Consider the following 22553-nt stretch of genomic DNA (forward strand, 5'->3'; position numbering starts at 1 on the left):
TACTGTCAGTCAGAAGAGAAAAACACCAAAATTTCTACTCCTAAAGAAATCCCCATAATAGGTAGAGGACGCTTAATAAGCCTAGAACTTCTGAAAGTGTTTTACCCGACGATTGGCAAAAACCAATTCTTGAAATAAGGACTTGCTGACACTGCTTTGTCACCCTGACTATGCCATCAACGCTTGAGTTTAACAATAATGAGCTTGCTCTGGAAGCTACATGCTTATATCTGCACCTAAAGAGTGGCTCTGTTCTGAGCCACAGAAAGACTTTAATACCTGGTGAGTCATCAAGTTGAACCCAACGAGCTGTGGCAAGATTTGAACTGGAAGCTGAGAACCAGAGTGCTCCAGTCCAGCTGTATGCTGAAAGCTGGTGCCACTGCACTACATGACAGTGAGACGGGAGGCTCAGCAGTATGAAGGTGAAGAAATGGGATGCCAATGACATCATACTACTATACAGGGTCAGTAAAGTTATCATCATCATCATCATCATCATCATCATCATCATCATCATCATCATTTCATGCTAATAAAAAAGTAATACCAGGTAAAGAATCATCAATAATTTGAGAATTATCCTTTTATTTTTCCTGGATTCTATTTTAGAAAATATTGGTAGCACAGATAGCATAGGAATGGCTTTTGCTATACCTCGCTTCTCATTGGCTGCATACGAATGGCTTCTGAATAACTTGCTTCTCATTGACTGCTCCTTTTAGCAACTTTAGTCTTCAGTTCTCGGTTCTCAGAGGTCAGCATGCTTTCCCAGCTACTGACCTGCAGATTCAGTACTCCCTCTTTCCACACAGTGTACATCCCCAGACTCACCCTTTGGTTCTTTGTTTTGTGATTTATCATTTCAAAATGATCACTTCCTCCACAGTGAGCAATGTATCTGACACTTTTTAAATGTCTTTTTACTGGAAAAAAATATGCCACACTGGAGTAGGCCTTTGCTCATTCATTTCTGAATTCTATCACTGTTCATAATGCAGCTGACCAAATAATTTAGTTATGTGGAATAATAGTTCATGCAGTAGTATATAAAATTCTGTAGCATCGCTCCTATTTGCATCATCACAGTGATCAGTGGCTATTGTGAATTTGTGAATTAGTACATAATGCATTGAAAACTGTCCAGCTGTGATTGTGAAAACTTCAATCCCAATTGAAAGGGTTTCTTTAATAAGATCATGATTTCCTCTAACCTAGTGATTTATAAGGGGTGTCTTAGTTAAGTATTTATAGGATATGACTTGTATCAGGATTGTGATTTTCATTTTCTTTCTACATGCACAATACAACAGTAGAAAGGTTCTTGGATGATCAACTCAAAGTACTTTGATATGTCAGTCAGAAATTACATCTTGCAGAGATTCAGAGAGTATACTTAAATATTCGGTTACTGACTGCTATGTTTTGGAATGTTAGGCATAATATTTAAAGTGCTTTGATAGGTCATTCAGAAATTGCATCTTATAGAAAGTAATGATTTTAGGGACAGGGGATGTAGCTCAATGGCTTAAGTGCCTACCTGGTAAGTGCAAGATTCTGAGTTTGATCCTCCTTACTACACACAAAAAAATGACTTTAGAATACAATTAAATTTTTAGCTACTGACTTTATAATTTGAAATGTTGGGTTTTTTCAGTCTTTTTATTTGATACATGGTTTCTCTCTGCAACTCAGACTCATAGTGATCCTCCTGTCTCAGCCTCCCCAGTGCTGGGATTACAGGCGTGCACCAACATGCTTGGTTTCAGCGGCCACTTCAGTGTGGAGACAACTCAGCATGCAGCACCAAGGATCAAACCCAGGTCCTTGTGCTTGCCAGGCAGATGCTTAGACCACCAGGTTGTCTCCCCAGCCCTCTTAGGCATAATTTTTAAATTCTTATATGGTAGATTTCTCTTCATCCTCTTGGACATGGAAGTATTGCTACATACTCATCTGATATTTAAATAACAAATGAGAAACAGTGTACTTTACTATCTAACATCTTACACTTACCAACTTGAAAGTTGGCTTATCTGTGTGAAAATCCACATTCGAGTAAAATGTCACCAGACAGCCTTTTCTTCTATTAATAACCCTTAATTGTTTACTAAGCAGCAGAGTTTTAGAAAATGCAGTCTTGAGGCCAGTGATATAGCTCAGTAGTACAGCGCTGTCCTGGAAAGTATAACATCCTGAGTTCAACTCCTGGTACAGGGGGGAGAGGGAGTGGGAGAGAGAGAGAGAGAGAGAGAGAGAGAGAGAGAGAGAGAGAGAGAGGCGAGAGAAGAAAGGAAAGAGAAGAAAGAAAAAAAAAATAACCCCTGGGAAAGTGGGAAAGGCAGGATCAAATTTTTCATCCAAGAGTATATTCTGAAACTATGCAATGGATGGAATTTTTTATATACATGCTCAGGAAGAAGGAAATGTTTTTATTTCTTCAAATACATTTGAAAAGGATGTTTTGATTTATTCTTCATAGCTGATTGTTTAGATATCTTCAGAAACTAGCTCACATAATCTTCACTTTACACATTGTTTTACTTCCTTTATGAACAAAAGAAAATGCAGGGGGAAAATTAGGTATTCTACTGCCCCAAAGGTCATTTTAGCTTTAAATCCATTCTAAAAAAACTGTATGGTTCCTCCAAACTTACTACTGGAGGAATAACCAAGCTGCAAATCCTACACTACATCTGCAGCTACTTTGGATTTTAACCAGATGTGCAAGCTCACTTGTGAACATGGGTGTCCTGTCCATGCCTGGGGTATGGGCTGCTCAGGCCATGTCAGAGAACCAGGAACATCATGTTCTAGGAAGATCCGAAGGGCTGTGGAACAAGGAACAGACATAGGGATACCACACAGAACTGCAAATGTGGTTACCAAACTACGACCTTCACAAAGAAATTCTGAAAGGGGAAAAAATACACACACACACACACACACACACACACACACAAATCTAGTGTTAAAATCTAGTATAGTTTTAAAATGGCTTCAATTTTCAAAGTAGACTTTCAAGTTACCACAGGTGCTTCTTATATAGGCTGCAGTATATGTATCAATATATATGAATAACATGTAGTATTAATATTAACAACATAGTATCAATATATGCTAATCCATGCTCGCTAAGTAGACAAGTTGTCTAGAGGGGGAAATAGCAAGTGAACATAACCAAGGTGTAGTAATAAAATATTTGATCTTTAATCATTTCCAGTAAAATAATATTTGAGAGTTCCTCTGCCCCACCCACACTCATAACACAACACACCGATGTTTAAATATTTTCATAATGGCCAAAGAAGGAGTTTACATGGACATGTTTATTAGTGGAACTCACTTTTAAATAAGGCAATTTTATTAAGCCTCTAGTTAATTTCAATCAGATCAGTTCCCTTGGAGATATGGAATGGTCCATGTCTGGTATCATGAGTAGATTTTCCTCTGGCACATCCAGGACCATCTGATCTAGGCTTAGGTACGTGTACTTCGTAAAGTCCTTTCCTTCATCTTCAGCCTCTACTAAGGTGAACAAAGGCGTCTCCAGAGGCAAGTGGATTTCTTCCCCTCTCTGCCCTTCCTCGGGCCCTTGCTCTTGCATCCTCCTCTCTTCCTCCTCTTTCCCCTCTTCCTTTCTGTCATCCTCTTCGACCTCCTCCTCCTCCTCCTCCTCTTCTTCCTCCTCCTCCTGTGCACCTTCATCCTCTGTCTCTGCCTCTTCCTCTTTCTCGGTCTCCCCCTCCTCCTCCTCCACCTCGCTCTCCTCTCCATCAAATTCCTCTTCATACACCACCTCCTTTGCATTGCACTCCACGCATTCCTCCTGCTCCTCCTCCTCCTCCTGCTCCTCCTCCTCCTGCTCCTCCTCCTGCTCCTGCTCCTCCTCCTGCTCCTTTATCTCTTCCATCTTTTCCTCCTCTTTCACCAGCTGCGGGGCAGAGGATTCGTTTTCCTGCGCGGGTGCAGGACTCAAGACTAGAGAGGGATCCTGCAGGTAGCTGTAGAACGTTTCCTGCAGCGCCGAGTTCTCCTCGCCGTCACTGGGGGGCGCGTCGCCGTCGCCGGCTGACCCTGAGCTGGCCCGCTGCGCCCTCTGCGCCCGCTGCTGGCGTTCCTGCTTCTGCTGCTGCCGCATGTCCTCGTAGATCTGATTCATGATGAACTGCGTGGTGTTGCGCGGCGCCCGCATGCCCGGCGCCCGCCAGCCGTACAGGTTCACGGGTCGCAGCAGCATGCTCAGATCCACGGGCGGGCTCCTCCTCCGGAAGCAGCCGCGCGGGGGGTGCCGCACGCGGCCCCGGCGACCCCAGCGCTTCTTCCTGACCCGGGGCCCCTCCCAGCCCGGGTTCCAGGACGCGCACCAGCAGGAGCAGCAGCAGACGCAGAGCGGGTGCAGACCGAACATCCGCATCATTTCCAACGGGCATGGGGGCTTCTGGAATACCCCCGGAGGGGGGCTCCAGGGCCCGCCGCAGCGCCCCCAGTTAGGGTACCAGCAGGGCCTTCGCGGGGGCTGGAACCAAGGGCCCGGGGCATGCCAGTGCTTGGGCTTTTTCCTGGGGGGCTCATACCCGGGCTTGCGGCCTTGGCTGTAGCGTTGCTTGTAGATCGGAGCTCCTCTGCGCCTTCGACGGCAGGAAGACCAGGTGCCTAAGGGGGCAGAGGAGGACCATCCGCCACCCAGATTGAGAGGGTCTTCCTTTTGGAAGAGGGTCTGGGTCATGGTTTCAGGAGTTCCCCGAGGCCTGAATGGGAGCGTCCTAGAAGCTGTCGTGAAAGGTGGCCAGATCGGACGGCGTGAAGAGCGTCCTCAACCTGTGTCGCCGCGCGACGCCGCGTGCCTGACTCTGGGCTGGCGCCGGCCTTGCCAGGAGGACCCTCTCTTCCCTTCTCCGCGTTCTAGCTCTTCCGTAGTAATCGCTTTTCCTTCGCACCCGGGTTGTCTTGCCCAGGTGGGCTGGATGGGACTGGGGCTGGGATGGATGGTGGGGGAGGGAGGTGTTGGTGGGCGACACACGGTGAGAGCGGCTCCGGAGCCCCACGTTCACCCACCTCTGCAGAGGCGCGGCCGGGGACTGGGGAGGCAGGCGGTGCGCGTTCACGTGGCTGCTCCCTCTCAACCCAGGTGCTTCACGGTGGCCGTCCTGGCCGGACTGAGCGGACGCGGGCAGCGGCGGCCCTTAAATAGTCTCTGGGGGCCTGGTGTGTCCATTGCGTTCTTGGTTGCCCAGGACGACAGCCAATCCGGGTGCAGGTGGTTAGTCCTGTCGCTGGAGGTGGGGGGTCTGGCAGCTGCTAAGAGACCTTAGTGAACGTTTGTGACGTGGTACTGGAGAGGTTAGGGGGAAGGGACATGACAGGGTGGACTATGACAATCCTGGAGGTGATTTATAGAAACTTTTTGAACCTCCTGAAGCCGGGTCTGAGTAATTTGGAATATGGGTCTTGAGCTGAACCAGATTGGGTAGGAGAGTTATTACTTAAAAACCCCTATTGTACATCTTTATGAGTGGACGAGGGCAAAGAAAGGCCCTACAGCCAGAAATCCGGGCCCCTCTGTACACCTAGGGCCAGTTTGCCGACTTCTTCAGAAGTCCGGATTGAGCACGTGTGACACATCACCACAAAGCCCCTCTTGCCGCTGTCCTGCACATCGTCCCCACATCCACCCTCACAGTTTGTCACGCTTCCCACTCTCTCAGGGTAAGGACTGAGAGGTCACTTTGCCCAAGGTAGTGTGACTAACAGACTTCAAGGCTAGATTTAAGCCTGAGCCTGTCTAACCATTGAATTTTTAACCACCTCACTATCCTAGCAACCCACCTTAAGTAGGGCTTTTGTGATTAATCAGATATGTATGGGAAAGAATTCTGCTCATTGTAATATGCCACATATGTGCCCATTGATTAAGCAAAATTTATGACCAGGAAGAAAACTACGGATTTGGTTTTCAGAATATTTCAATTATGCCTTTAGTTTCTTCACTGACTACTCATTCCATACATTGGGAATCAGACTTAAGGAATCCAAGTTAAGCACGTGGGTTTTTATTTAGAGTTCATTTGGCTTCTGCTCAATTTATAACCCCTCGACGTCTCAGGTTCGATAACCACAGTTAGTGTGGTTTTCTTATAGTACCTGTTCCACAGGGATCTGTGAACAATGACATAAGGTAGTTCATTAAAGCAGGAACCATAGGAACTCATAGGTACTCAGTAACTGTCATTGTTATCATAGTCATACTTTTGGAAGAGTTGGTACAATAATTGTAAAGGCCCTGATGCAACAATGGGCACTGCCATTGCCTTGTGTCCTTTTATTGTTTCACTTGATACAAACTTCAAGGAGGTGGTACAAGGCCTGGTCCTAGGGATAACAATCTCAGAGTATGTCCTTTCCTTTTTCTTTTGCGGGGTAGGGGAGGGAGGAGGGTTCTGACACAGCTTCTGCTAGGCAGTTCAGGCTGGCCTTAAAGTCACTTTGTAGGCCAGGCTGGTCTCAAAATTGCAACAATCCTTCCTGCCTCACTGTCCTGAGTGCTGGGATGACATGTGTGCATCACACCAGGCTGTATGTTCCATTTTATTACCTTCGTGTAGTAAATGGTTATACAAGATGGAATACTGAGTGCTAGGAAGCTCAGTCTATTAAATGATGAAGAAGCTAGATGTGTGAAGACCCTGAGGTCAGAAAAGGTCACTTACATTCCTTGGCTGAACACCGAGACCAGAACTGAGAGTTGTTGATCAAGATGTCAAGGCTATCCTTCAACTTACACAGGCTTTACTCAATTTCTCTGGTTTCGTTCAATTCATCTTGCTCTGTGGTTTGTAGAAGTGTACTTCTGTGAGACTCAAATCCCATAATGTTAATGCTTTTACCATGGTCCCTTATACAGACTCACACCTCTGACAGTTATTTCAATCCTGTCCTACTTAACTCAAATGGGGTGGCCATAGTCCACATTTTTCTAAAGACATGTCTCGTACAGTGTGTACTTTTTGCTCAAGAACTATACAAATTAACTATGGTATTTCAGTGGAATCCCATTATTTGTTCTCTAATAAAGATCATTGACTCATTCTCTAAATAATTAAGGCCATGATTTTTGATCAGTTGATATGACTTTTGTAGGAATAATTTTTGTTAAAATTCTTTCTCCTTACTAAAATCAATTGACTAAGTATTATTTTGTGTCAAGTTGCTTAAAAGACATAGCAAAAAATAAAAGACATAGCAAATTGGAAATCATAAAATAGCAAAGTATAAAAGATATAATTTTTAAGTTTCTCTAAGATTATAACTGTAATACAATTCCAATTCTGATTCTAATTCTAACCACCCAAGACAAGTTATTATCAGAGCATGTTGAGAATAACAGTCAGAAACCCAATTGTGAAAGTTTAAATATACATTTCTAATTGACCTATAGTCTTTAAATACTGAAAATGAAATATCATGTTTCAATACTACACTTATCATGTTGCTATATATTCTGGGTTTTTTTGTTCATGTATAATAAATCACCACAAACTTAGTTAACTGAAATGATGTATGTTTATTAGTGCAAAGGTTCCAAGTGGTAGGAGCTTATTGGAGACCTTTGCTTGGGATATCTCCAGGAAGGTGAGGAAGGTGTTGACTGGGTCTGAGTTCTCATTCCAGAAGCTTGTCTGGGAAAACCCACACCCAAAATCCTACCTGCCTACTTCTGGCAGAATTCATTTCCCTGTGGCACTATGAAGTTTCTGCTTTTTTACTACCTGTTGGCTAGAGGCCACCTTCAGGTCTTGAAGACCACATATCAGGAGCCACTAGAAGTTCCTAGAAATTTACCCATAGTTCCTTGCCTTGAGCTTCTTCAATGGCTATTTAGTTCAGCAATCCAGCAGAGAATCTCCATAGTTCTTCCCAGCAAGATGGATGTGTACAGATATAAGTAGACACTCTCCGTGTGAGTGTTTGAGTAATAATCAAGGCTATGACATTAGTAACAGCCATCATCTTTGTCATGTTCTGTTATTAAAAGCAGGGCTTAGGTTCCATCTGTGTCCAAGGTAAGGGGTCAGTCACAAAAGTAGAGAGCCAGGAAGCAGAATATCATTGGATATGGGCCACCTTAGAGTTGATCTGCCATATGTATGAAGTAAATCTGGTGAAATGTCTAAATTATGACCTTTGGGTTCACTAGTAACAATTTTATGTGGGAAACATTAAAATTTCTATACATGGCCTTAGATGATTCTGTGTTTTATGATATGCTTATGATTACTGCCTTAATTTGAAACCAAATTACAATATTGCTCTGAATTTTTGTGCATTTGTGTCAAGTGGAAAGAACTTATTCTAACACTTGGTGGCAGTACTAGCTCATTTACAAGTCAGTTGGGAGGATTTTTACAGACAACAATGAGAAATAAATACCTCATCCTAGCATTTCTGTTATAAACTCTGTATTAAAGCTTTTATTCCAAGTCAACAATATTAATTATCAATTATTATTGCGTGGTAGATTTGCATATATTTATGAGATTTCAACACTTCTCATTTGGCTGTTAAAAAGTAAGCTTCAGCTGGTTAAACTTCTAAAGGAAAATTCTTCAGTGAGAAGTTGGTTATACTATATTTTGTTGTGTAAAATGTAACACCACAAATATTTAAAATCCCATTGTAGATATCTAAATTAGATATAAATTAATATACTCTCAGAGACAGACTGGGCACTTAAGGAAGTCAGTACAAAAAAGGGAGCAGAACTGTGGCCAGAGGAAAATCTAGAGAACCATGCCTTGGGCTGGAGATGCAATGGCCAGCCCTGCAAGATGCATGCCAACTTGAAATTATACTGTGGTTTCGCCATCTGGACCAGTGGACCCAGACAGGCATCGGGCACACGGGTAGGTGACCAAAACAGCTGGACACGTACTCTCCTTTCTGTCCCCTCCGAAATGCCTTTATTCCTTCCCTATACCCTCTTTATTAATCTACTGAATCAATATTAGCTAAGTGATTACACTTGTTAGGTGGTTTGATCTGCATTTTGCCCATGTTCTGATTTTGTTGTATAAACTAACCCTGACAAAAGGACTCTTAGGCCACTACTTCTGAGACTCCTCCTGTCGTCTGTCACTAGGAAGCTTTCTTCTATACTTAACCTCCGTTGTCCCTTGGAATTCATTCTTCCTTACAGGGAGGACGTGATTCACCACAACTGACATCTATCAGATTGAAAACCATCTACTTAGATAATGTGTTAAGGGACGCAAATATATATAAATAATTAGAATGCATCATGCTCCCTGCCCAAGACTTGCCTTTTCCACAGCCAGAACACGTATGCTTGGGATTTCATTGTAAAAGCAATACAACTCCCTCTTTAGCAGACTGTGTGTTCTGTCTTATACTGGGCTTTTTGAAAGTGAGATAAAGGGTTTTCAAAATTATTCATTGCTTTCTCAATAATTTGAGATGCTCAGAGGCTGGTTTGCAAATCTGGTGATGTGTGCGCATCAAGGAACACTATTCCTTGTGTCCGTTATGAACACTGAAATCCGTGTAAGCAAATCATGAAGACAAAGTGAACTGCAAGGTGATGACAAAGTGTCTTTTCCTACAGATTGAATGGAGAGAGAATGTCAGCTTTGTACTCATAACAGCATTACAGGTAGGTATTATTTGCTACCGCCTTTTAAAGACACTCTTAATCCTATAGATTTTCAGAGAATACGTCAGAATGCATCATGACATCTAAAAGATATGTGCTCAGTAATGATTAGACAGGAATTGGCAGCCTAGGCATGTTTGCATATAAATAATTTTAAAGTAGCATATATCCCAGGACAATAGGATGCTACTTATTTTATTTCCAATTTATCTTAGAAACAACCTGTAACAGTCAAATAGAAATAAACATAAGTAAATTGAACAAGAAAAGAAGTTGTGTCATTTAAAAATGTGTTTGGGGTCTTGCCTGATAGTTCCGTTGTTTAAAGCACCTCATGGGCAAATTCAGGCTCAGGGGACCGCGGTTCGATTCCCAGCCCCACAAGCCATAACACACCTGCCCTTAAGGCAGCCAGAACTAATCAGAAAATATGTCTAATCAGGGATCAATTTTAGAATTAGAACTGCCAGTTAAGAGGATGAGGCGTTTGAAATGGCCACACGGTGGATTAGGATTTGAGTCAGGTTTTTCCTTCCAGAGTGTCTTAGTTACATTTCTTGTTGCTGAGATGAAGTACTCAACACCAAAAGTTAAAGGAGGAAAGATCTATTTCAGTTCACGGTTTGTAGAGGCATCAGTTCATAATTGGTTCCAAGGCAGGATGGCATGGCAGGGGGCACTGCAGGGGAGAGACCATTAGAACAAGGGAACAGAAAAGCAGCAGGGGCAATGGCAGAGGCGGCGGCGGCGGCAGCGGCGGCAGCAGCAGCAGCAGCAGCAGCAGGTACTGCTCCCTTCTGCCCCTTCCAGGCTGCCAGCTTTCCAGTGATGCCACCTGCACCCAGGATGGACCTTCCCATTGTCCATACCTAGAACTATGGTAGACAGAGTAGTGAACTAACTTAGTAATTGCATACCTTTAATCCTAGCATGACACAACTTAATCCCAGCATCACTCAATTTAATCCCAGAATAACATGCCGTAGATCTAGTCACCTCCTGAAACTCCTGCCTGAGAGCACCTGAAGCTTTGGGGGAGTATCTAGACACAATCCATAACTCAGAAGCTGTCATAATGTCTGTTCAAATATCACTTAACACTATTAAATTTGCATCATAATGCCTGTTATGTCTGTTTTTTTTTGTTATAAATTCTCATTATCAGGAGGATCTGACATCATCAATGATGCCTTGTAGGTGAGGCCTTATTATAAATAACTTTCATGAGCTTGTTGCTCCATAAATAAAATAATAATTATTGCCTGTTGCTATAAAGATTATACTCCCAGTTAGCTTATGATTGTATATTTTAGCATTATCATCACAATAGCCTCTATTTTAAAGGAAATTGAATATTTCTGTAGGTTGCCCCGATGATTTTGGGCTATTATGCCTACTCTGTTTACTGCCCAAGCAGCCCTGCCTGTTAGGAATTTTCTTTGACCCTCTCTGTCCACCTTCTTGCTGGTTTTCTAGAGGCCAGGTGTCTGAAGGAATCTTCTGCCTCCCAGAAATGGTTCCTCTGTTTTTGTTTGAAAGAAGGTCTTTGCCCACCTGGAAATCAGTGTCATATTTGGAGAGACAAGGGAGATTTTGGCAATTGCTTGTTCTGTACACTAGTTTCTTATATTACAAAACAAGAAGACATGTCTGTGTTAGGTAAGACACATTAATGAGGTAGAATAAAGCAGGATTAAAGATTTGGCCCTTAGCAGAGGAGAATTTTTTCCTTTTTTTTTTTTTTTTTGGTCTGTAGCATGGCATTTTCATTTTTCTCCAGTTGTCAGCTTGTGGATTAATACACACTGCATGCCTCAACAGAACACCTGCCATAGCCTTTGATTCCTGCTTATTTTAACAATGTAACTAAAGTGGTAATGACTTAAAGTGGAACACTATTCAATTGAAACTGTAGGCCGAGGTATGATTTTCTGACTCTTCACTGACGTACGGGCCATTCTTACGGTCTTTTTCTGCCTTACCATCTTCTATATTACAGCAGCAATGCATTGGGGACCTTAATATTTTAGGTAGTAGCACAAAGTTGGCATAACAGTTACTAGTTTGGTCACAGTGTTGATCATTAAGCCTTATTTCAAAACATGTCATTTAGCAGAATATTTTTGTTTCTCCTGTAATAACTTCTCCCATATTTCTCAAACATTAAAGCCAGAAGAACAGTGAGAAATAGTACTGGCTAAAAATATATGTATGTGTTAAAATAACTGATTTATTTCCCAAGGAACCTGCAATTTGTTAAACTTTTTTATAGGATTCTGTGATTCTTTTTTTCCAATATAGCAAATAAATTAGAATAAAATCATCTCCTAGGATGCCTCCTTCATACAGCAGAACTAGAGATGTCCGATTTTTCTTGTCTGATATTTTTCTCTAATGAAGACATGTGAAAGAACTCTCCCATTTACAGATATAGTAGTAAAATGGTTTCATTAAATGCTGCTTATGGTTCATTATCATTACCACTGCTACGCACCAATAATTTCTGCTTCTAAGACTTAATGGTAGAAAAACAAGCATATTGTTTGTCGTGGTTTGTGTCCAGCTGTCCCCTCAAAGCCTCATGTAAGTCATGGAGCAGACACAACTCCAGGAGTAGCACGAGGCTCAAGGGGCGGGGCGAGAGGACCATGGAGGGGCTCGAGGGGCGGAGCCAGAGGATCAGGGTGGAGCTTGAGGGGCGGGGCCAGAGGGTGAGGGATGGGCTCGAGGGGCGGGGCCAGAGGGTCAGGGTGGGGTTTGAGGGGACAGGGCCAGGTGACCAGGGCGGCGTTCAAGGGGCGTGATCAGAGGGTCAGGGTGGGGTTCAAAGGAGGGTGCCAGAGGACCAGGGAGGTGGTCGTGGGGCGGGGCCAGAGGACTAGGGTGGGGCTTGAGGGGGCAGGGCCAGATGACCAGGGCGGTTTTTGAGGCGCCGGGCCAGAGGACCAGGAAGGGGCTCGAGGGGGGGAGCTTGAGGACCAGGGTGAGGTTCAAGGGGGCGGGGTGAGAGGACAAGGGTGTGGTTCTAGAGGGCGTGGCCAGAGGGCCAGGGCAGGCTCAAGGGGCGGGACCAAGAGGGTCAGGGCGGGGCTAGAGGGAAGGGGCCAGAGAACCAAGGAGGGGCCCGAGGGGCGGGGCCAGAGGACCAGGGTGTGGTTCAAGGGGGCGAGGTGAGAGGACCACGGTGGGGCTTGAGTGGACAGGGCCAGGTGAACAGGGCGGGGTTCGAGGGGCGGGGTCAAAGGGTCAGGGATGGGCTCAAGGGGCGGGGCCAGAAGGTCAGGGCGGGGCTAGAGGGAAGGGGCCAGAGGATCAGGGAGGGGCCCGAGGGGCGGGGCCAGAGGACCAGGGTGTGGTTCAAGGGGGCGGGGTGAGAGGACCAGGGTGGGGTTGGGGATCGAGGGGTGGCGCCAGAGAGGCAAGAACCATTAAACTAACTGGTGGTGCGCTTCCCCTAGACTGGAGGCCTCTTGGAGGTGTGGAACGGGTCAACCTGGAAGCCAAGGCGCCCAGCCTGTAGTGTGGGGCTGCAGTGTCTGAAGTCTTGCTGCATAATTCAGGCTGCTTCAAACTACGAAACCTCCAGTCACTGAGCTAAGTAAACCTTCCTTCATTCTCAGTGTTGGGTATTTGTCCTAGCAACGAGAGAGGAGTAGCTGAGAAGCTGAGTAAAGAGGAACTAAGAAAAGCACGCACACTGTTGTCGGATTGCCATTGTCGTCACAGTACTAGGACTTGGAGATAGTCATACAAAGAATTTTAAAGGTACTACCCAAGATTCCTGGCCTCCGGTTATTCAGACTTTGATAGAAAGACTAGTGTTATAAATTTTTGCAGATACAATTAAAGTCACAAATATTTGACTTAAAATATGGATGTTATCCAGTTTGATCTATCAAGTGAGCACATTAAAAGCAGATAGTTTCCTCTGGGTAACAGCAGAAATGTGAATGAGAGGGGTGAGAAGCACAAGTAGGACTCTACACAAGCTCTCTGGCTTCAAGATGGAAGGAGACATATCGGAAGAACTGTAAGCTTCCTTTAGGAAAAATAGAGAGCCCGTGTGTACCTGCAAGGAATCAGGTGCCTTCTTCTAACCTGCAACCATTAGGAGCAAATTTTACTAACTGAGCATGGAAATGCTACATTTTCCACAGTCCTAGATAAAAACCCAGCCAGGGACATGTGAATTTCAGTCTGGTAATATCCCAATTACAGATGAACACAAGTCATGTGGAACTTTGGTTGTAGAGAAACTGAGGTAACAAACAGATATATTTTTTTAAGTTGATGATTTTGTTGCTCTTGTTAGGTTACTGTGGAGAACTCATAGATGAGCAATGCTAGAAAAAAATTCTAGTTTGCGTAGTGTTTGGAGTAATGCATTAATGGGAGAGTGTCCTTTTCAGTTTTCCCATTGCTAGGTCAAAATATCTGACACATGCAATTTAAAGGAGATGTTTAACATGGCTTAAGGTTTGAAAGGTTTCAAAGATCACCTGTTAGTGAGGCAGAAACATCGTGGTAAAAGAGTATGGTGTACAAAGTCGCCCACTGAATACCCAGTAGGAAAGAGTACAGATGAACTATATTTAAAGTCGGGCCAGAATCCAAAGATGGCCAAAGATGGGCCACCCCATCCAACAAGGTTCTCCTTCCTAGAAGCATGCTCAGATGTACACCATGGTGGATTGAGCACTGTTGAGCTGTCCCTGTAATCCACTCATCTCCCCTAATCCAGTCACCTTAACAAGATTAACAGGGACATGTCGTGCACCTAGAATATTAAAGCAAAAACCCTTTCAATCGGTTTTTAAATATTCCACTGCTTTGTGGCACTTGAGGGCTTGTTGGTCATTCAATTTATGCTTTTCATCTTTTGGGATATTCAAATTCTGATTAAATGTACCGCTGGTTTTTTCCTTAGGGATCAAAAATTAGCATGTGATTTTCACTATTAAAGATACATTAATGTTTATACTTTTAAATTGAGTCAAGAAAATATTTATATGTCAAGCTGAGGACATTTCCACAGAGGGTTCTCTATTTGTTGCATTACAGAATATTTACATTTAGCTCAATGTCTCCGAATAGTGGCATATAACAGATGATGCAAGGAGAAAAAATGAGTTAGATAAAATACACAGATTGGATTGAAAGATAAAAATAGGTGTAGAAATATTGAATTTTGAAATGTTATAGGTATATTTCTAATTGCCTCTTCTAAATTTATTAACTCAGAAATAGATTATATAATGGTGAAATGTGTGATAGCAAACCATAACAGTGAATTTGTAAATAACTGAACACTTTCTTGGGGGCCAGGGAGATGGCTCCATGGAATAAAGCGCTTCCCTGGCAAGCGCAAGGGCCTGAGTTCAATTCCCAGTTCTGCAAAAAAAAGAACACTCTCCATACTGTAGATGAAAGAATAAATATGTAAAACATCTTTTAAGGTTAATTTAATAACATGTACTAACATTTAAAACAATTTACACAGAACTCTTTTTTGTGAATTTATTCATAGATGCACTCTCCCACATAAACAAAGTTGTTCACTATCAAGCAAGAGTATTTTTGTTGCTTTGGTGTAAATGTAAATACATATATTTATGTAATGGAATGTTACCTGGTTTTTAGAATCAGTACAGGTGTGTTTACATTAGAATATCTGCAAGAAACATTTTTTCATGAAAAAAGAAAAGTTTAGAATAGCTACTATTGGGGCCGGGGAGATAGCTCAGTAGGATAAGCACTTGCCTGGCAGTGCAAGAGCCTGAGTTCAATCCCCGGTTCCAGAAAAAAAAAAAAAAAAAAAAAAAAAAAAAAAAAAAAAAAAAAAAACAAAAAACAGCTGCTATCATTTGTACTTAAAACTATATGCTTATATTTATGTTTACATATACAATGGTAGTACCTATATAAATGTAGCACAAGTGTCTAACTATTTGTGTAAAAGTGGAGAGATGATGAAGGCAAAATTTGTTGGTTAGGAAGAACTTCCTAAGTGTATACATGTAACTATTGTTTCTGGAAAGTAAAACTAGGTACCTTAAAGCTGAAGAAAACTCACATTTCATTGTGTATCATCTTGCCTTGCAGTTTGTCACCAGGAGCCTGTATTATCACTATATATATTTTAGGTACATCAGATTTTTTTTTTTTTTTGGTGGAACCAGGGATTGAACTCAGGTCCTTGCAGTTGCCAGGGAAGTACTTATTCCACTGAGCCATCTCCCCAGCCCCTACATCAGATATTCTTATAAAATGTTTGTTATGTCCTCATCTGATTATTATATTATCCATATTTTCAATTTCTCTACATTTTTCTCTTCTTCAGGCACAAAAATATACCAAGTACCTAACAAATTGAGTAAAGGTCCAAAATGAATTTATAGTTCGATCTCCGGTCCTGCATGCCTTGCAGGCCTTACCCCCAGGGCATGCTGAGCTAGCTACAGAGTCTGGTTGTGGTTGTACTTGCCTGCAATCCCAGCACTGGGGAGGCTGAAAACAGGAGGATCACTACGAGTCCAAGCTGCATAGTGAGACCCTGTACCCAATACATAAAGATGAAAAAACAGAACAAAACAGAATGAATTTATCTAATAGGCTATTATTCAAAAGCTGGAGTTAATGGATACCGTCATTTGGATACAGTTGTTGCAAGTATAACAAATATGTCCTCACAAAATCATTTTAATTTTCAGACATTTTTCTTTCTTTCTTTGTACTCTTTAAAGATAGGAAAAGAAACATGCATTAGTGAAAAAAATGTTTAGGCAAGTTTAACTAAACTATCTAAATCTTTGAAAAATAACTAATTGCTCAATTTCAATTTTTCCTTATTATATACTCAATTTGAAGTTAGATTGCATGTGACTTTCTAAAACTTACAAGTTATATGTAATTTATAAGAATTACTATGAAATACGTTCTGTCCTGTAGTTTGTTCTTTCTCTACATTTTGTAGGTTTATTACTAAATCATCTGGTATACTTTAAATTATTAGGTTTTCATCATATCTTAACACTTCTAGTTGTACTTGTCTAATCATTTAATCTTTCAATGTTCAATGTGAGAATATTATTGTGAAGTTTTGTTTTGAGAAAAAAAGTCCGAATCATTTTGATGTGGCAGACACCATAAGGCTAATTATCTTATCTGAAATTAGACCAGACTGCCAATAGGCAAACGAGGTAGACACATATATGCTTGTGGAGTTTTGCTGAGGTTGATGGGGTTTCCATCCAGTCGAATATCCTCTAGGGCCTTGCGAATATATGTCAAGTTTTTAACATTGCAGAAAGTATCTTCATGCATCTCCAGAATGTTGTTATTCTAAAATAAAATAAAAAATTATTAGACAATGTGTAACATATATGTAAAATCAATTGGTATATAGTCTACTTTATTACACATGCATTTTTATTCATTTATGTCTTCTCACAATCAAAACTAGGTATCACGTGAATATTGTATGCCATGCAATTGCCATTTAATTAGAATAAATTTTTTAAGAAAGGCCTACAGTTCCATTTATGGAGCCTAAACTTCACTAAGGCAAATAGAGAATAAGTAAATAAGAACAACTTAAAAGCTAATGAGTACAGGGGCTGGCAAGATAGCTCAGTGGACTGTAGTTCCTGCCTAGGCAAGCTTAGGCAAGTGCAGGGACTGTGGTTGCAACCCCGGCACCACATGCCACACCAGTGATGCCCCCAGGATGGGTTGAGCCAGCCACTGAGACCAGGCATGGTGGTGCACTCCTATAATCTCAGCACTGCAGAGCCTGAAAACAGGAGGATCACTATGAGTCCAAGCTGCATAGTGAGACCCTGTGACAACCAAATACATTTAAAAAAAAAAAGGACAACACAACAAAACACTAATAAATAAAGTTAAAATTTCAAGTCCATGAACACTTCTGTTCATGAATAATGTGGTTTATGGACAGAAGCTTTATTGAAGATTTTTCTTTCATTCGCAAACTTTGCCTAGGGTGACAAGACCCTGGGCATCTTTCCAGCATGGATATGAATGCAGCCATCTTAACCAGAATTCTGGAATGAATTAAGCTTGTGAACTGAGGTGTCACTCTGCTATGAAGAAAGGATGTTGGTTCTAAAAAGTCATCTTAAGATATAACAATTGAACCAAGTAAGGAAAGAGAAGACAGTCATGCGAAGAACTAAAAGAAGTGTAGTCCGCACAGAGAAAACACAAAGTTCAAAGTAAAAGGAGGCACATAAAGTCCCCTCCTTCAGCAATGAACCTATCACTGTGTAGATGGATGAGGCGAAAGTGACATCCAATAGGAAAGAAGCAAATATCCAGAAAGACAAGTGGAGCTCAGGATTGGAATCTACGAAGTCGTTTTTGTGAATATATTTTATGTACTATCATATTCATATACTGTGCATAGAATGTTCAATCTAATCGTTTTAATGCATTCATAATTTTGCAATCTAATTTTAGAATCCTTCCAAAACCTACAAAAGAAATCTCTAATACAGTACACTAACACTAAGTCTCCACTTCACCTTCCCTCAGTTCTCTGACAACTGCTCATCTACTTCCTGTTTCTATGGATTTCTCTACTTGGGCTTTTCAAATAGAAAGTGCTATGGCCATATCATATGTTATCTTTTGTGACTGACGTTTTCAGCTAACATCATGTCTTCAAAATTCGTACATACTGTAGCAAACACAAGTATTCTATTCTTTTCATTGCCAGAGAATTTGCACTATCTTGACATTGCATATTTTTATTTTTCTATTCATCAGTTACTGAAAATTTGGACTGTTTTCAAATCCAACTTTGATGTTTATGGAGAAAGTCTTACAGCAATCACAAAGAATGCTTCCATGAACATTTTTACATAAGTTTTGTACGCATACATGTTTTTAGGCAAAGCAAGTGAGCATATGAGGTGTGATCTAAAATTACAGCAAATGTTTAATCTTTAAACATCTATTACTGTAAAACACAGATTGCCATGAATCTCTCTAAAAATTTTCCCTACTTCTGTCATGCTTATTGGCTACTTTATGAAACAGTTCTGGAAGTCCTCTTTCCTGTAATAGGATGTACTGTTACTGCTGCCTTGATGTTGGAATTGATTCAAAACTTTTGTCTTTCATGATCATTCTGACTTTAAGAACCAGAAGGTGTAAGGTGCCAGAGTTCGTGAATAAGGTGGGATGTATGCCTGGCACTTGGCAGCAGAATTCACTCTTTTGTTTTATTTACCTTACCTCATAAAAGCATTCAAGAAAGTAGACTTCCAGAAACCAGCAAGAATTAGGTATTAAGTATACTGAAGCATGGGGGAGTAATTTGAGGAAGATTAGTGGTAGTGTGTCTTTCACTTAATAAATAAGCCTATAATCCCAGCACTTGGGAGACTGAAAACAGATGATCACTACAAGTCCAGTCTGTGTCGTGAGAACCTGTAGGGCTGGCCAAATAGCTCAGAGGATTAAAGTGCCTGCAAGCAGGCACAGGGGCCAGGGTCCGATCCCCGGCATGCCATGCTGCCCCACCCCCAGGGTATGCTGAGAGGGTGAATGAGACTGGACATGGCGTTGTGTGCCTGTAATCCTAGCACTTGTGAGGTTGTAAAGAGGAGAATCACTACAAGTATGATCTAGTAGTGAGGCCCTAAAATAAAAAAAAAATTAGAAAAAGGAAAATCTGTAAACCCTGTACTAACTACATTTTTAAAAGTTTAGTGAATTTCTTATGATATGCTGTAAGCAAAATTGATAGACTAATTTTAGATTTACTTCTACCTTAATAATACTGTCTTCTGAGCTATGAAATTTTTGAAATCTTTTCTTTGCTTGAATTTTCTGCTTTCAATAATGTGTTGTGTTTAGTATAAAAGACTTACTTTCTTGTTAAATTTAGTTATAAGTATTTAAAGTAGTTTGACTATTAAAATACAAATTTTTAATTTTGTTTTCATTTATCGATAATGCATAAAAATGTAGTTGATATTTATATAGTCATCTCTAACCTGCCATATTAGTACACTCATTTATTAGTTCAAAAAATTGTGGTGGAGTACGTAAGATTTTTCTGTGTATAAATCTTGTCATCTGGAAACTTTTAGTTCCTATTTTGATATCATATATTTGTTTGTTTGTGCATTTATTTAACTTATTTTTGCTTATTTGCCCCAGCTAGGACTGCCCAGCACAATACTGAAAAGAAGTAGCGAGGTATTCCTGTCTTGCTTCTGATCGCTTTCCAGATTTTAGGTGTATGGGGCTGGGGATTTGGCTCCACCGCAGAGCACTTGCATAGCAGTCTGGAAGCCCTGGGTTGGACCCTTGGCACCAAAGCAACAACAAAAAATAAACCTTTAAATTGTTTAAAAAAAAAAAAAGAAAAGAAAAGAAAAACAATTCCACCAAAAAAGTCAATCAATCAATAAAATAAACCTTCCCAGATATTAGGCGTAGAGTTTTTATTTTTTTTTAAGAAAAAAGAAAATAAGTGTTCTTTATTGGATTAAAGAGGCTCCCATTTGTTATTTTATTAGAGTGCATTTATATTACATTTATATTACTTACATAATATTTTTATGTTGTCAGAATATGATCTATCACCTTCCTTGATCTTGAAATTCTGTACTATTCTTTTTTTTTTTTTCTTTGTATTTAGTACAGGGTCTACAGAGTCTCACTACACAGATCTGACTTGTAGTGGTTTTCCAGTTTTCAGCTTCCCAAGCGTTGGGATTACAGGTGCTCGCCACCACACCCAGTCTCAATTGCCATCTCAACACTCCCTGGGACCGGGGCCGGCACTGCATGCTGGGGATCAAACCCTAGTTGTTGAGCTCTGCCTAAGCAGGCACTTTAGTTCGCTGAGCTATCAGGCCAGCCCTCCGTAGTATTCTTAAAGTCCCTTAATAAATCCCTCTTAGTCATGTTGTTATCTTTGTATGTTGGTGAATTCATTTGCTTGTGCTCTGAGGAGGGCATTTGCTCTATACTCATGAAATATACTGATATTAATTTTTTCTAGGAGTGTCTATTTTGTTTTGTTTTGTTTTTTATTTATGAGAGAGAGAGAGAGAGAGAGAGAGAGAGAGAGAGAGTGTGTGTGTGTGTGTGTGTGGCCAGCTCAGCCCACCAGGGGGCAGGGCTGGCTGGCATGTGGTGCTGGGGGATTGAACTGCGGTCCCTGTGCTTTGCCAAGCTTGTTCCAAGTAGGTGCTTTAGACCACTGAGCCATCTCTCCAGCCCCTGTCTGTCTATTTTGGTTAGTGAGGTGAATGTTTTCAATTACTGAGTCTGTATTTTTCTTTCTATAAGTGTTTTCAATTTTATATTTATTCTTTAGTCAATTTTAGTAGTAACTTAAAATCTTCTGTTTTTTAATGTATTTGGTACAGGGTCTCACCATCCAGCTTGAACTCATTGATTGTCCTGTTTTCAGCCTCCCCAGCACTGGCTTGTCTGGTCTTTGTGGTCAGCTCAGTGTGCCCGGGGGCAGGGCATGTGGTACCAGGGATTGAACCCAGGTCCCTGCACTTGCCTAAGCAGTCCTTTAGTCTACTGAGCTATCTCACTGGTCCTAAAATCTTCTGAAGAAAACTCTGTACTATATACTTATTGATTAATTCTACCAAATGCTTTTTTTCTTACAAAATTTTAAAAGAATTTATGTTAGTCATTCAAAACTATTCAAAATAATTAAGAAGCTTTTCCTAACCCATTGTATAAGGTCAATATTAATCTCAACAACAAAGACACAGCTAAAAATGTCTCTCTATAACTACTTGAACTCTACTGTATAATTTGTTATGTGTTTCAGCTTTTAGTGTCTCAGATTACATTCTAACTTTTGGGGATTTCTTTTTTGAAAGGTTGGTAAAGGAAAATTGTTTAATATACATGTATTTATGAATTTCTCACGAGATTGATTTCTAATGTAAATCCTTTAAAATGATAACCTGCATTTTACTTTGTTTTTTGAATTTATTGTACCTAGGGTTTTTTTTTAACTTTGTTTATGGTGTACCCCAGCAAATATTCCTTGTGTACTTGAAAAGAATTCTGCTATTGCTGGATCAAATACTCTGGGGATGGCTACCAGTCTTATTAGAGTGTCATTGAATTCTGCTCTTTACTATTCAGATAGCTATTTGAGCTACTGGCACAAGAACATCATCCTAGTAAAGATCTTTTGTTCAAGCATTCTGTTCTAATTGCTATGCTTACTGTCATGACAAACATTTTGCATACACATCTTTAAAATAATTTATATGAGTTCTAAAGTTGCATATAGGTTGAAGACCATCAAACTTTGAACAGCTTTTTAAAGATGCAGTTGACATTTTTCAAAACTTATAACAGGCATGTATGACCAGTTATTTAGAAAGTCATCTCATAGTGTACAGACAAGCACATTATGCTCCAAGATAATACAGAGACTTGATCATTTTGTAGCTTCTGTACATCCTGGACAATGGTAATAAATTTAATTCATAACTGGAAAACTCAGTGCAAAATTTCTTTGATGATTCCATTTGCAATTCTGCCTCCAATCATAAACAAAGCAAAAATATAAAAATAAACTTAGCCCCAGAAAAAAAGATAGAATTATCTATAAACAGAATGTAGTCTAGAAAGAGTACACTGAGGAAGTAAACATGATCATAAAAATTAACAAAAGAGACAAGTTGCCAAGCTTCAGATAGATGTACACAAAAATGCTAAAATATGGGGCTGGAGAGATGGCTCAGTGGTCTAAAGCACCTACTTAGAACAAGCTTAGCAAAAGCATCAGGGACCACGGTTCAATCCCCCAGCACCACATGCCAGCCAGCCCTGCCCCCTGGTGGGCTGAGCTGGCCTCTATTTCTCT

At 41.0% G+C, this 22553-nt stretch overlaps 2 protein-coding genes across 3 annotated transcripts in view; both read right to left on the reverse strand.

Annotated features, from left to right (window-relative positions):
- Positions 1 to 3254: 3254 nt before the first annotated feature.
- Positions 3255 to 5196, reverse strand: Ccer1 (coiled-coil glutamate rich protein 1). 2 transcript variants are annotated; one of them, XM_004623901.2, is made up of 2 exons: positions 3821 to 5196; positions 3255 to 3688 (listed from the first exon to the last, which is right to left on the reverse strand). In XM_004623901.2, exons 1-2 carry the CDS (start codon positions 4727 to 4729, stop codon positions 3389 to 3391), a joined length of 1209 nt encoding a protein of 402 aa, XP_004623958.1. In that variant the 5' UTR covers positions 4730 to 5196; the 3' UTR covers positions 3255 to 3388. The 2 variants fall into 2 exon arrangements, with proteins under 2 accessions (XP_004623958.1, XP_023573330.1); XM_023717562.1 differs by having other exon boundaries at positions 3255 to 3733; positions 3797 to 5196.
- An 11644-nt stretch (positions 5197 to 16840) lies between these two features.
- Epyc (epiphycan) overlaps positions 16841 to 22553 on the reverse strand; it is a 29603-nt gene continuing 23890 nt past the window's right edge. The window contains exon 6 of the mRNA XM_023716144.1: positions 16841 to 17011. Within this exon, the coding sequence (XP_023571912.1) occupies positions 16841 to 17011 (171 nt within the window). The remainder of the gene's footprint in view (positions 17012 to 22553) is intronic.

This window comes from Octodon degus, unplaced genomic scaffold, assembly GCF_000260255.1.
Source record: "Octodon degus isolate 3935 unplaced genomic scaffold, OctDeg1.0 scaffold00004, whole genome shotgun sequence".
Lineage (NCBI taxonomy): Eukaryota > Metazoa > Chordata > Mammalia > Rodentia > Octodontidae > Octodon > Octodon degus.